This window comes from Magnolia sinica, chromosome 14, assembly GCF_029962835.1.
Source record: "Magnolia sinica isolate HGM2019 chromosome 14, MsV1, whole genome shotgun sequence".
Classification (NCBI taxonomy): domain Eukaryota; kingdom Viridiplantae; phylum Streptophyta; class Magnoliopsida; order Magnoliales; family Magnoliaceae; genus Magnolia; species Magnolia sinica.
In genome coordinates, this window is record NC_080586.1 from 19597687 (window position 1) to 19614048 (window position 16362).

Below are 16362 nucleotides of genomic sequence, written 5' to 3' on the forward strand. Positions count from 1 at the left end.
TCTGGTGTCATCTATCTTACGCTCAAATTTGTGAGGCTGTCCTCGCTGCTGCCTTGTAATTTCTACCTCCAAGATTTGATCATACAGCCAGTTGGAGGCCAATGGACGGTCCGGATCGAGATCTTGGATCGGATTGGTGGCCCATCAACATCGTCCGCAAGTCCCTATTTCGCAACGGGACGTCCGCTGGGGAGAGGATTCTCTCTCTCTTCGTGAAACATCCGGGTCAGCCTTGCGCTGACCGACTTACAGTCTCAATACCTATCTGTGAACATGCACCAAGTGCGTGGGGTTCATGGTGAAGGTTCTGATAGATCTACACCGTCCATTAGCTTACTCATCTAATTTAAGGGGGTGAGCCCACATTCGAAGCATGTCTTGAGATCAGGAGGCCCTAGATTTTATTATTAAAGGTTGATCTGTCCATTGGGTCAATTTTACGATGAATCAAGGGCTATAATTTTATGTGTGCGGTTACATTATGGTATAAAGGCATGGTATAAATTTTCGTATCCAACTGATTGTGGGAACCATGTGATTCAAAATCACGGGTTTATTTTAACAGTGTTATTGTATTTATTGCTAGTTTAAGAGTTTTATGAATGGGAGTCACTTTCAATGGTTAGATTCACATCATGGTGTGGGTGTAAGGTAAGAATGGTGAGATTTGTATTGTACACATGCACAGATCATGCTACTCTTCTTAGTAACGCTCGAGGACTTTTCGATGCTCGAGCATCGAAAAGTTTGGGGCTTTACAGATCATGTGATTGTTGAAAAATGTATTTTGATAAAATTTTAAATGAATTTATAATCATCTCATTTAAACAACATTTTATTTTCAAAAAGTGCGCCTAAAGTTCATTAATCATTGTGGATCGTTGATATTCACTATAGGCCATCGATCTGACGAAAATGACCATAACTCTTTCATTGCATGTTCGATTTGGGTGATCTTGTGCTCGTTTAAAAGATAATTTGATGAGATTTTAAATGGATTTGGAATAATCACATTTGGACACCATTTTACTATTCAAAAGTGGGCTCAAAGATCATTCCTCACCGTGGATCGCTTTTATATTCACGTTGGGCCATCAATTTGACGAAAATGGCCATAACTGCTTTGTTACATGCTTGATTTAGGTTGCTTGTGCTTCTCAGAAAGGCTACTTGATGAAATTTCTAGTGGCTTTTGAATCATTTCAATTAGACACCATTTGATTGTCCAAAAGTGAAACCAAATTCTATCATTCACCATAGATCAAAAATGAACTTTGGGCCCGCATTTAAGAAGTTAAATGGTGTCAAAATGAGATGATTCTAAATCCATTTGAAAATTCATCAAATTAATTTTCTAACTAGCAAAAGATCACCCAAATCAGACATATAACGAGGGAGTTATGGCCATTCTCGTTGGATTAGTGGCCCACGGTGAATATTAGCGATACACAGTGAATAATAAATTCTAGATTCAATTTTGGGTAATCAAATAGTGTCCAAATGAGATAATTCTAAATTTATTTGAAATTTTATTAAGTTAGTTTTTCAATGAATATAAGATCACCCAAATTGGACATATAACGAGGGAGTTGCGGCCGTTTTCGTAAGATCGATGGCCCATGGTGAATATCAACGATCTGTGGTGAATAGTGAACTTTGGGCTTACTTTTATGAAATCAATGTTGTCTAAGTGAGATTGCTTTAAAGCAATTTGAAACTTCATTAACTTACCTTTTCAATGAGCATAAAATCGCCCAAGTCGGACTATAACGAGGGAGTTGCGACTATTTTCGTCAGATCGATGGCCAATAGTGAATATCAATAATTTACAACGAATGATGAAATTTGGGACTACTTTTGGACAATCAAACGATGTTCAAATTAGATGATCTTAAATTCATTTAAATATTCAGCAAATTTTCCTTTTAATGAGCACACGATCACCCAAATCGGACATATAATAAATGAGTTATGGTCATTTTCATCAAATTGATGCCTCACAGTGAATATTAGTGATCTACAGTGAATGATAATTTTTTTATTTCCATTTATAAGAAATTAAACGGTGTCCAAATGATATGATTTTAAATCCATTTAAAAGTTCATCAAATTACCTTTTTCAACGAGCACAGTATCACCCAAATTGAACATGTAACGAGAGTTATGGTCGTTTTTGTGGGATAGATGATCTATAGTAAATATCTGCAATCCACAATGGAAATATTAGTGGTCCACATTTAATATTAGTTGTCCACTCTTAATATTAATGATCCAAAATGAATATCATTGGTCCACTCTTAATATCAAAGATCCACAATGAATATTGACGCTTTGCACCTAATATCGGCGATCTATAGTGAAAATATCGATGATCCACAGTAAATAATGGTGATCCACCATACAACATTCATCCATTAAAACATGCTTTTATCTTAAAATTTTTCCATTAAAAAATTCATCAATTACAACTGTCATCAATTATAGTATTTATCCATTCCAATGTTCACCACATTCATCCATTACAAAATTTTGCATTACAACATTCTTTAATTACAAAATTCATCCATTACATCATTATTTCATTATAAAAATTCATCTATTACACTATTCTTCCATACCCTATTCCCTTTTACAAATTTCTACCAATCATAACAAAAAAATAAAATCCTAAAAAACAACTATGAAGAAATCAAGGAAGGAAGAATGAAAGGAGCTAAAAACACTATCCTCCCCTCATGTAAAAAAAAATAATCCATGAATGAACAATGAAACAGCCAAATGGCTCGGTGCAAAAGGACCCCGCATTTCGAACACATTCACATCTAATGTGGGGTCCATTGGGTTATCTTGAAGTAAATCTACCCCATTCACATGCAGGGAATTTTAATTTAATATTATTGTCCAAGTTAAAGGCCAAAACTCATTACAGATGGATCATATAGGAGAAAATAATTCAAAAATAACGCACAACATTAGTGTAATTATGGACCACATAGTGCTTCAAACATGGAATTGGAAAAAAATCATTCCGTTGATTCAAGATTGTCCGATTAAAATGAACGGATTAGATCACTCCATATGTGGGCCAAAATTCAATTTTAAATAGGGCCCATGCTCTTTTTAAATGAATATTTCACTTTCCGAGACAAGAACAACCGTATAAGCGCAACTATGATAGATGAACATTTTCATCTTAAAAAAAATAAAAAAATAGATTCAAGGTTACAAATTTTTAAATATAATTAGTATAGACTCCCACGACAACTATATAGTATGTGGTCATGTAAACTGAAAACTCCATAAATGCCAGTCCAAATTGGGGGGATTGTGTGGCTCATAAGAAAACAAGAATCATATGTACACATGTAAAAGCCCTATGGGCCTACGATGATGGGGTGCGGATTAGGTATTACCCCTACCTGTTCCTAGCTCAGGGACAGGCAGAGGCTCTGAGGGCCACCGAGGGGCCACCGTGATTTATGAGTTTTATCCACACCGTCCATTCATGTTTCCATATCATCTTAGATGGATAAAAAAATAAATAAGGCAGATGTAAGGCTCAAGTGAACCACACCACAGGATGCAGCGATACTAAGGATGCCCACCATTAAAACCTACTTAGGGTCCACTGTGTCAAATATTTTCCATCCAACTCTTCGATATAGCCATATACAATTGGATGAAGCCAAAAAACAAATACTATCTTGATCCAAAACTTTTGTGGTCTTTGAGAAATTTTCAACGGTAGGAATTTAATTCCTACTGTGTGGTCCATTTGGGCATTGGACATTCATTATTTTTGGCTTCGTAATCTAAAATGATATGTAAAAATGGATGAACGGTGTGGATAAATTTCATACATCACAGTGGCCCCTCAGTGGCCCTCAGAGCCTCTGCTTGTTCTAAGCTCGAAACGGGTGGGGTAGTACCTAATCCACGCCCATCTTATGTATGTGTTTTATCCACCCCGTCCATCTAAATTTTCAAATTATTTTAGAGCATCCATCCAAAAATGAGACAAATTCAAACCTCAAATGAACCACAACACAGGAATCTTTAGGCATTAAACGCCTATCATTTAAAAACTTAATAGGAGCGGAGAGAACTTTTAGATCATTTAGATCAAGCGGATACATGTATTTTCCCTCGTCCACTTCCATGTGACACAGTAAACTGGTTGAATGGAAACAAACGTCACGATGAACCTTTGGGATTCAACAGTAGGCGTCATTATCTTCCTGTAGCGTGTTCTACTCGAGCTTTTTATCTGACCCATTTTTTTGTATCATGCCCCAAAATGATCTGAAAAAATGGATGGATGGTGTGGATAAAAGACATACATCATGGTGGGACCACATAGCCTTTCCCCCTATTCACACTACCGAAGTCAGTGCTGTGTTCTACACGACGCACTCCGAGTCCGTCTAAAAGGAAGAGAGGGAAGTGGAACTGCCTCTCTCTCTCTCATCAATGCCCTTTATCGGGTCATTTCTTTTCTCCGTTCCGTATCTTTCTATCAAATCTCGTCCCTCTTCTCTCTACAAACTACTCCACCCTTTTCTAGGGTTTCGTTAATCGGGTTAGTGTTTCGATCAGGTAGTTTCCACTTCCCAATTTATTTCTGCATTATAGATGATTCTTTTCATCGATCCAATCCTCAATTCCGTGATTTCAACCCATCAAATCCATGATTTTCCATCTTTCTTCCGCAATTAGGGTTTAACACTCTCTGGTGATAGTCTCAGATTAGGGTTTCATTTTGATGGAGATAATTTCTGTACGGGCGTTGTTTGGACGAGAATATTGAATTTTAGGGTTTGGGAAAGGACAATAGATGTTCTGATGGTTGAATAGTACTTCTTGGATACTGATTGTTTGATCTTCCTTTAGGATTTTGATCCGGGCGTGGGAAGATGACGACTATGAACGAACGTAAGACGATTGATTTGGAGCAAGGATGGGAATTCATGCAGAAGGGTATTACAAAACTGAAGAACATTCTAGAAGGCCTCCCCGAGCCGCAATTCTGCTCTAATGATCATATTTCGCTGTATACGTATCCTTCTTGTTTTGACCTTGACATTGGAGTCTTTATTCATGTCGATTTAGGTTAAACTTGTTCTAAATTTTTTTTCTTTTTCTATCTTTTGGGTTATGTTTCGTTTTCTTGGAGCTCGGAATTGTGTTTAGATGAGTTGTTTTTGATTGAAGAGTTTCTTTGGTTTCAATGGGAAATGAGTTGTGTTTTTGATGGGTTTTGTTTCTTTTGTCTTCGGAAACTGAACTATCTATAAATTGTTGATTTTGATGGAAACATATATTGGTTTGATGGAAAAACGTGATGTGATTTTTTATGGGTTCTGTTCTCTTCACTTTAAGAACAGAACTGTTCGTGTTGCAATTGAAAAGTGCATTGGTTTTGATGGAGAAGTGTACAGAATTTTTGTATGCTTTTGTCCTTCGCATTAAGAAGAAAATTGGGTATGCAAGAAAAGAAATTTCAAAAAAGGGTAGAAAAGTTTTGGAATTGGCCTCAAAATTAATAACATTTGATTAAGAAATGTATTTGTTTAGATGAAATGATGCATTGCATTTTATGGGTTTTGCGGTCCTATCTTTAAGAAGGCAAGTAATGGTTCTGGAAAATATGCATTGGTGTAGATGAAAAAGGGGCAGCATTTTTGTGGTTTTGTTTCCTTTACTTCATGAACAGAACTATCTACAATATGTGTACTCAGAAACCCCCTCACGACTATTCGCAGCAGCTGTACGACAAATATCGGGAATCTTTTGAAGAGTACATTATTTCGACGGTGAGGGAGATGTGTTGCTATTTATGTAGAGAACTGATCACCTACAACAAGCTTTACACTCCCAGTCCACCTTTTTATGAACATTCTGAAGTTTTGTCTTCTCTTTTGTCCGTGATATCAAATATTTTGAGGAGCAAAATGCCTGGAAAAATAGGCCATATGTTAAATTACCCACAGCTGGTTGTAGGTGATCAGTTCTAATTTATATGTGTATATGCTTATTCTCCAAGTACATCGTAGCTGGTTGGTTCTGTAATACTATGGTTGCCTCCCCCTTTTGTGGGCATTCTTACCCACGTTGTTGATGGTGCAATAAATTCTTGCATGGTGATCAGTTGGTTATGTGGGCCAATTCTTTTGCTAACTCATTGTTTTTCGTATTTTGCATATAATTAATCATAACTCAGAATAGTCTTTTCAGTGCTACTCAGACTCTTCACTGGTTTCAATTATTTTCTGTGTTATGATTTTGTTCATTATCCTCTCATCCCAAATCAACATTGAACATATCTTCTAAAATTTCACATTAGCATGCTATGAAGGAACACCACCTGGTGGTATGTTGGGAATCAGTTTTGGAGATGTTAAATAATCATGGTGTTTGCAGGAGACCTTTGGCTGGTGCTTCGAGTATGAAAATGTTGTGATAAGCTACATGGGTTGTCAAAATAATGTAGACAAAGACAGAAGAGAGGGTTGTAGTAGAATAGGAAGTTTGAAGCGGAGAACATAAAGGGTAATGACGCAGGACAACTAACTGCTTGCTCTAAAAGCTCGAACCGATAGAGTGTGGCAAATCAATCCCTTTATCTCATAGCATAGGTCAGGCCCTTAGCCAAACCCCCCTCATGGTCCCCACCTTACATGGGCTCCGCCTCACATGAGCCATCCACCTTACACGGGCCGCTCACCCTTGAGTGTGCCCCCGCTCCACATAGGCTACGCCACTTGAGCCCGATGTGAAAGTGCCCTTGCATTAATCACCCTTGGTGAGGAGTCTCGAACATGAGACCCGCTCTGATACCACTTTTGACGCAGGACAACGAACCACTTGCTCTAAAAGCTTGAACCGATGGAGTGCAGCAAATCAATCCCTTTATCTCATAGCCTAGGTTAGGCCCTCGGCCGAACCTCCCTCTTGGGCCCCACTTTACATGGGTCCCACCTCACACGAGTCACCCGCCTCACACGGGTCACCCACCCCCAGTGTGTCTCGCTTCACATAGGCCACCCCACTCGAGCCCAATGTGAAGGATAATGTCTATTTTATTGCAAGGCTGCTTGACAAATAATACAAAAGAGATTACATCCCAAATGGTAACCCAAAATACAGCCCGAACATGGATGGAACATCAAAGACATTGTCATGCCTAACCCCAAATACCCATTCTTTGATGTCCTTCATAGATTTCCATGCTACTTCCTATGGACCCCGTTTGTTAAGGAAACATCGCCCATTGCAAGGGTGAGCGGTTACTTTACCTAGGAGTTACCACCTAGGCCCCGACAGTGTAAGGCATCTTGCGTGAGCTCAGCCCCACCCCCTACCTAGCCGGAGTCGCCACCTTACATTGTGTTCCACCCAAATATTCCAAAGCACCGCAACTATGACTAGTCTCTAAGTTGCTAACTTATCCTTAGCAAGTAAAACACTCAACTCGCGAACTTATCATTAGCAAGTAAAACACCATGCCACATCCATAACAATTTGACAACTGATTGTGGCATCAACCAGTTGACCCAAAAGGTCCTTAGGAAAGTGACCCACAATCGTCGCCCAAAGGAACAATGTATGAATTGATGATCTATTGTTTCTGCGTCGCTCATGCATACAAGACAAACATTGGAGAGAATTATAGACATTTTCTAAAGATTGTCGTTGTTTAGGATGCGCTTTGCCTAACCAACCAAACAAAAGATGCCACTTTAGGTTGAGCACCATAGGACCAAAAGGTGTGGAAAAAATCATGTCTTCTTGAACACCTTAGTGGCCAAGAGTTCGAGCGGAATCCTCCATAGTCGGTACGATGCTTCCACGTCTCCAACAAATGACTTCTCCCACCCGCGAACCTTCATTACTGGCTCATTGCTGAACAAGGTCATTGTGGCAATGATTTGATCTATGTTGGCATTTGTCTTGATGGATCCCCACAACTCTATCTCTCCCAGAGGTTTGTCGTCCTCCTGTAGCCAACAACAAGCTTTGAATCTGGACTTCCTTCAGAGAACTTGGATTCTTGCGAGGACAAACAAAGATGCCTCAATTGAGGTCGGGTCCTCTTCAAAACTCCTCGATTCCTCTTCTGTCCGGGCCCATACCCCCCGATCAACTCTACCCTATTAAACCCCGTAGCTTTGACCGCCATATCGGCACCGTCCTTTAAATTGCTGCCCGTGGATCTTGTCTATCCCTTGCTTCAGCTCCTCCATTTACATGAGCACAAAGTCAAAACTCCAAAAGGCTTGTCTTCTTGTCTTGAGGAATCACAACATTCATGACTCTCTCATAGCATCCACAGACATTGAAAAAGTGATCCTCAACCCAGTTGGATAGGAATTTCTCGACATTAGAGTGTCAGATAATCCCGCAATCAAGGGCCTTGATGCTCCTTTTTGGTCCTCTTCTTCACAAAAAACGTCCATCCGTCATCGTTCTACACTCCCGAGGAGCAAGGCTTCGGCGACTCCAATCCTCCCTTTGCCATTCTCTTCTTAACCCAACCTTCTCCCCTCTCTGTTCTTTGCCTTTGTTTCCTTCTCGGAACCTCGAGAATCCATCGTCCACCCACGGGAAGAAAATCTTCTCCCAAACTTGAAGATTCCTTCTAGGCATTCTTACCTTAAAAAAATGTTTCTAGAACAAGGCAATTGGAACAAATATATAGGATAATATAGAAATTGGCTACAAAGCTAAACAACATCCAGAGTAGACAATGATGAAAAAAATATGAAAAGGTGAAGAGCCCACCTAAAGAACTTAACAAACCCAAACTTCTTATTATATAACACTCATAACCAAACTTAAATTTGAACTCATATCTTTTAACCTATTGCAACCCTTAATGGAGTTTAAAATTGAAGTAGAACATTTCCACAAATAAGTTACTTCTAGATCTTTCTCAAGGCTAACTAGTCCTGATAAGAAAAATAAAACTATCTTTGATCAAGAAAACTTACTAATCGAGGACCCTAATGTAACTTGCTAACCAAGCTAACATAGTAATTAACCTTGGATAAATTACCCAACTTGAACTAATCTTGGGATTTTCTTGAGTAGAAACTTCTACATGTGATTACTCCCAACTATTTAGTACCATCAATTTCACAATCATAGCAGCAATTGTTATTATTAGACCCTTTATTCAGATAACTAGAAAGTTTACTCTGGAAAGAACTTCTTTTTGAAAGGTGATGATATTTAAGTAAAGCAATGAAAAAGGTGCGAAAAACACTAATTCCCAAATTACAGCACATCAGACTAGACATTTAGGGAATCTCAAGAACTATTAGCAATGAGCATGATCAATGACATCCAAGCCACAACAACTGATTTTCCCTCTTGAATGCCTCATCTGGAAGCATGTGCATGTTGTTAAATCACCTCTCATTCTGTTCTGACCAAATAAGACACATGCCTGCTAGAAGGGAAAGATTCTGCAGCTTCCTCCCTTTGCGACCCACTCCATTCCTATGCCATGCAAGGGGAAATGTTGGTCAACATGGGCATCACCCGACTACACTGGAAGAGGTCAAAGACGCTCTCTTACACTGCTCTCGTGAAAATGCAAGGCAAGAATAGATGATCCACTGAGTCATTGACTATCATCCCGTAGGCATAACATACACCCATTAAGGATTATCACGTGCCTTTTCTGTAAATTATCTACTGTTAGGATCTTATTGCTACTAGCCAGCTAAGGAAAAGCAATCACCTTGGGGGCCTCCTTATGATCAAATAAATGTTTTCTGTCTTGCTTGCCCTTGCCTTTGAGCATCAAATGACTGTATAAAGGACCAAATAAAAAACCTACCTTGTCCCACTTTCATATGCAGGAGGCCCTGTTCATGTTGACAGGATCCAAGTCTGAAGAAGGTTCAATAGATATACCATATCCGACTCTTCCTCATCCGATAAGTTACTCTGACATGGAGGAATCCAAACTGTTTGACCCCCCAAATTCTCATAGCAACAAAAAACAGTGATATCTGGACTCAAGGAGAGGCATGCTAGGAAATACGGAGCAAAAAGGACCATCTCCACACTGAACATTCTCGCAAAAATGAATTTGTGAACTATCACCCAAGGGAAATTGATACCTTCCTTGAAGCTACTCTCCACCCTCGTGAAGTCGTGATGGTTCCAATTGCCGAAGCACGATACAACGCATAATCTTTATTAAACCACCCACAACCCACCTTTCTCCACTCCATACTTTCTAACAATCACATGTTACCATAGACTTCCCTCTTACCTCAAGCCTCCATAGCCATTTACCTAAAAGAGCCAAGTTCGTAGATTTTAGCTCTCTGATGTTGGCACCACCTTCATTGACTAGTTTACACTCTTTGTCCCATTGCATGAGGTGAACTATAAGCATTCCTTCTGCTCCTTCCCTTGGAAATCATGCTTATTTTTTTTCCAGCCTATTTAATAGTGAGGATGGGCTGTGAAACAAGGACATAAGGTATACAGATATATTTTTCGATAAGATTAGATGGGGAAATCATGCTTAATAAGAGTAGAGAACTATCATTTTTCGATCTCAAAAAAAGTTTTCAACATTAAAATATACGGAATAATAATAATTGTTACCATTACTCTCACCAACTAAAAAAGTTTCATTGTAGATGAAACTCCAAATGTCCCGGAGACCTAAAAACTATAACTGAAACTATAGATCTTAATTATGAATGTTTTTATACGTAGGGCCTGTTTGGATTTTTTGAAATTGAAAAATGGAAATTGATTTTTTGGGAAAATAAAATTTCTGCTTTTTTCAAAATTTCCATGGAAAATCATTTTGTTTTCTTCCAAATTTCTAGTAACATTGCCCTTCCTAATTTCTATTGTAAGACCTTAGAAATTCAATTACATCTCTTGAGAGAAAAATAATGATTTCCCTTCTTCCCCATCTCAACCTTGCTTTCCTCCTTCACCCTTTAGATGATCTTAAGGATGTGTTCCGTCCTTAAGTCAATCCTAATCACTTGTATTTTCACATGGGGCCTATGGTGTGACGATCTTAACCATGTTGGGCCCATCGTTACTCGATCCTATCCATGTGTATCTCCATGTTGTGTACATTGTTATGTCATCTTAACCATGTGGGCCTATCGTTAGTCGGTCGTAACCGTGCATCCATGTCGGGCCATCATTAGATGATCTTAACCATGTGGAGCCCATGTTTAGTCAATCCTGTGTGTAGGGCATATCGTTAAAGGATCTTAACCATGTGGGCCGTTCATTAGTCGACCCTAAGCATGCCACATGGGGTCCCTGATAGATGATCTGAACCATGTGGGGCCCATTGCCAGTGAATGTGTCATTTCCACGTGGGGCTCCTCGTTTGGTGATCTTAACCATGTGGGAGACATTGTTAGTCGATCTTAACCATACCTATTCCGTGTAGGGCCTATCATTATTTGATTCCACCCATGTCCATTTCCACAAGGGGGCGCAATGTTAGGTGATCCCAACTATGTGATCAACAGTTAGTCTTTCCTAACCAAGTAAGCACATTTACAATGTCAGGAAGAGAGCCATTGGTTGCGGATATTTATATTGATATGAGGTGGCCTGCCAAACTGAAAAAGGAATTGAAAATAGACCAATTTTCCCTTGGAACATATGGGAGAAAACAAACAATGGAAATCTTGTTTCATTTCCACCAAAATTTCTAGAAATATCATTTTTTGAGGAAATCAAAATTTTCATCTTTCTAATTTCAATGAATCCAAACAGGTCTGCACCAAACTCCAATCCATTATCAATTATGGAGACCCTTCCTAGTATTGGTTTGACATTGTTACCATTACCATCCCTAACTTAAAAAAAATTCATCATAGATTTCCAAATGTCTCTGACACCTAAAAAATGATCAACATTATTGTTTGCACTTCAACTGCAGCTATCGCTTTAAGTATAAATGTTTTTATTTGTATCAAACTTCAATCATAATCCATTATGGAATCCTTCCAACCAAATGGCTAGCTCGAATTGGGCTAACATATTTACGTGTGGGCCCACTGGCTAATGCATTGCCCTTGAGTGAATTGTGTTTCTTTTTAGGCCCTATGGCTAAAGAAGCTTTATCATGTGGCCAACTTGGGCTACAGGAGCAGGTGATAACTAGGGTACCAGGCCTATGGTGAAGTACATATGACAAAAGATATAAAAGGAAAAATTTCAGACATTCACCTATGTTTATATTATAATTACCCTAATTCATTTGTTAATAATGTAATTAACAATATACACAATTTAAACATAATACTTTTATACACTTAGTCAAAGAGTCAACCAAATATAAAGTTTGACTAAAATACCCTTATATTAAGAAACAAATTTATCTTTTATTTCTAAACTTTTCTCTCAACCTCACCCCACTTTCCTTTCACACACTGTATGTGTGAAGGTATAGCACTAGCTGGTTTTGATAGAATTTGGGGCCCAAAAATGACAGCTAGCATGCTGGGCTGGTTTCCACCATGTGGTATAGCACAATCTATTAGAGTTCCAGGCCATTCATAAGGTAGGGTACACTCTGAACATGCTGCAGACCAAAAATAATGTTTGGTCAGGTGATCAGGCAAACCACACTTCTATGAGAAATGGGCAATTATGAAAGAAGTCCAACAGTTCCTATTCAAATGTACTTCTGTGGTTCACTAGATGCTTACAACCGTTTACTTTTGCTACATGGCATGTTCAGTGTGCACTGCACTGCCTAATGAATGGTGATGATCTCTAGTGTGTGTGCCAACTGATGTGGGCACCATGCCCCGAGTTTCATGTTCACATCCTTCTGTTAAGCATCCTATAACTCTTTGCATTCAGTTGTGGACCGATATTTTCTGGCGGGAATTAGATATGGCACACATCTTTCTCATGGTTACATTTTAGATTATACTGTGGGGTCTAAAGGCTTGGTAATCTTGACCACTGATCCATTTCTTCTACCATGTGTGGACTGTCTCAAAAATCTTCTTGATGGGTAGATTTGAGCCTTTCTATTTGTAGCCTAAAGATAGACGGTTAAGAAGAAGAATATAACAATGGTGGACATTCGACTGAAGAAAGGTCATTTGGTGTCTCGGATCCTCAGTTTGAGAGATTTTTGGGACATACACCATCTACGGTGAGATTCAACAAATGAAGTCTGGATTAATGAATCGTTTGCCCCACTTGTTAGAATTCAGAACAACTGTATACTGTGTAAATAAGTGGACCATATAAGGTCTATCTTTTCTAGTTGCCAAAGGCCCAAAACATCAATGCAAGTTAGTTTAGTTAACATAGTGTGTAATTTAATCATAAACAAAATATGTTTGGTTTGGTACTCTTTGAATAGGCACACAGAAGCATGTTGAAATTTTTGGTGTATATCTTTAATAAGAAGATTATCGTTTGGAATGAAGGAAGAATAAAATTTGAATAAGGTCAAAGTGTTATCTGGTTTGTATATCTTTGATAAGAAATGTGATACTATGAATATTCTGTGTTTTATCCTTTTGGAGGCCATTGAGGTTGTAGATTCACTGGTTAATGACAGGATCAAGATTGATTCTCTTAGACTTGTCATTCCATACCACTCTTGTAGCTGTCTAGTGCATTGGTCATGCCATACCACTCTTGTAGTTGTCTAGTACATTGGTCATTCTATACCACTCTGGTTAATGATGGGATTGGATTGATTCTCTTAGATTGATTTTTGAAGCCTGCTCATTCAGGATCCTTGAGCCATTTGGCTTTACTGGTTTTTCTTTCTTCCTTTTTTGGTGGTCTGGAGTTTGGGCCTTACTGACTTTTCATGACAATGAAGGTAAGGTGGTGAAGTTATATTTGTGCATTGGTGAAAAGGATCGTAAGTGAACCAATGCCTGATCATTTCTCATGGGATTGAAGTTTTTAGCGCTTTCATGTCAGGGGCCTTTCATTCTAGAACAGAATCTTTGAAATGTGTGGAGTCGCTGGCTTTGTCAAATTTATTCATAACCATGAAGGTAAGGTGGTGAAGGTTTATTTGGGGCACACGGGTGAAAAATGATTCCTAGTGAAGCACTGGGATTCAATGTTTTGCATCTTCATGTGATGGACCTTTGGTTGTGGAAGGGAGTTTGTAAATGTGCTTCGTTAGGATAGTAGGATGGATTACTTTCCCAAGGAGGTTGGCAGATGTAGTAGAGGAAATGTATAAATTACTTTGGAATCTCGTTATTTCTTTCAACGATATTAATTTAGAAGAAAATGGGATGCAAATACTTCAGTAGAAGGGATTTCTTGGGATTCTTTGGTAATTGGGAACTCATAGTTGTAGGCTTTTTGTTGGCTCTTTGATGGAGCCAGTACTATAATTTCTCTCTAAGTAAGCTTTCTATTGCAAGCCATTGTGAGATTTTCAAAATCTTGGTAGTATTTAATTTTTTGCAACTTTATCTCGCGAGTATCACAATTTTAACATAATAAATATTTAAAAATTTTAAACTAAGTAATTTCTACCAATAATTTAAGTTTTTAAAACTATTTATTAATTTCATAATAAATATTTTTAAATACTTTGTTTTTAGGGAGTTTTCCTGGTAATATCTTGACGAAAATGTGAAATCTTAAAATCTCTTGAGAAAAACCTATTCCAAGAAATTGTGGAGAACAAGATTTGTCATTATGACACACAAATTAAAAAGAAAGCAAGACACAGTGTTGATGAACCATTGACCTACTATTTTTATTTATTATTATTATTTTTTTAATCCTCCGCTAAAAAGATCCTTTGAGGACCTCAATTTTTTTGGCCCTATTTTAGAGAAGTAAAATGCTGCATCCTTTCATGTTTTAATGTTTTCTCATGATGAAAATAACTTAAACCTGTTCCGAGAAATTGCGGAGAATGAGATTTGTCACTATGATACACATAAATTCAAAAGAAAGCAAGACACAATGTTGATAAACCCATTGACCTAATATCTCCCTGCTATTTTTTTTTTTTTTTTGATCCTCTATTGAAAAGATCCTTTGAGGACCTCAATTTTTTTCAGCCCTGTTTTGGAGAAGTAAAATGCTCCATCCTTTCATGTTTTAATGTTTTCTCATGATGAAAATAACTTAAAAACGTATTCCGAGAAATTGCGGAGAACGAGATTTGTCGCTATGATACATGAGTTAAAAATAAAGCAAGACACAATGTTGATGAACCCATTGACCTAATATCTCTCTGCTATTTTTATTTATTTATTTATTTGATCCTCCGCTGAAAAGATCCTTTGAGGACCTCAATCTTTTCAGCCTTGTTTTAGAGAAGTAAAATGCTTCATCCTTTCATGTTTTAATGTTTTCTCAAGAATTTCCAAGAAAGATAAGATTTGTGAAGCAATTGTCCAATATTATTCTGGTCTTCTTTCGGGAGATAATTGGAATCAGCCAAGATTGCAAGATATTGATTTTGCTCAGCTTTCGGCGGATGATGTTTCTGCTTTAGAAGCGCCTTTTTTGGAGGAAAGAGGTTCACGTGACTTTGGGGTCTATGTGTGGAGATAAAGCGCTGGGCCCATATGGTTTCCCTTTCTTATTTTATAAGAAGTTTTGGCATATATGATGTTATGGATTTTTTGTCGGAGTTCTTCCGTCGTAGCCATTTGTCTACAGGCCTTGGGGCCGCATTTATTGTTTTGATTCCTAAAGTTGAAGGAGCAGCTCAACTTAAAGACTTTAGACCGATCAGTCTCGTAAGTGGTCCTTACAAACTTTTAGCTAAAGTTCTTGCTCTTCGTTTCAAAAATGTTCTTGCTAAAGTGATTTCAGACTCTTAGGGTGCTTTTGTAGTTAGTAGACAAATTTTGGATAGTGCGCTTTTTTAGCTTATGAATGTATCGACTCTAGATACAACAAGAAGGTTGGCGGGTTAGCTTACAAGTTGGATGTGGAAAAGGCTTACAACCATGTAGACTGGGGTTTCCTAGACTATATGCTCGGGAGATTGGGTTGTGGTTCCAAGTGGAGAAGCTGGATGAAGGCTTGTGTTCAGATTGCTTCTTTCTTTGTGATAGTTAACGGCTTGCCGAAATGTTTTTTCAAGGCTTCTTCGAGAGGTCTTAGGCAATGGACCCCTTTCTCCTTATTTATTTGTGGTGATTGGGGAGGCTTTTAACAACATGCTTTTCAGAGGTCTTAGGCAAGGGGACCCCCCTTTTCCAATATGCCAGTTTATTTTATGTTCTTGTTCAAATGTCCTGAGGTTTTGGAGAGGTTGGATAGGATGAGGAGGAATTTTCTTTGGAATGGGGCGTCAGATGGTACGGAGTTTCATCTTCTCAAATGGTCCGAAGTGTGTAA

At 38.3% G+C, this 16362-nt stretch overlaps 1 protein-coding gene across 2 annotated transcripts in view; it reads left to right on the forward strand.

The window, feature by feature from the left end:
* Positions 1–4449: 4449 nt before the first annotated feature.
* LOC131225235 (cullin-1) overlaps positions 4450–16362 on the forward strand; it is a 33154-nt gene continuing 21241 nt past the window's right edge. For both annotated transcript variants that reach the window (XM_058220717.1, XM_058220718.1), the window contains exons 1-3: positions 4450–4596; positions 4891–5056; positions 5714–5813. In XM_058220717.1, coding sequence (XP_058076700.1) covers positions 4914–5056; positions 5714–5813 — 243 coding nt within the window. In that variant the 5' untranslated portion in view covers positions 4450–4596; positions 4891–4913. The remainder of the gene's footprint in view (positions 4597–4890; positions 5057–5713; positions 5814–16362) is intronic.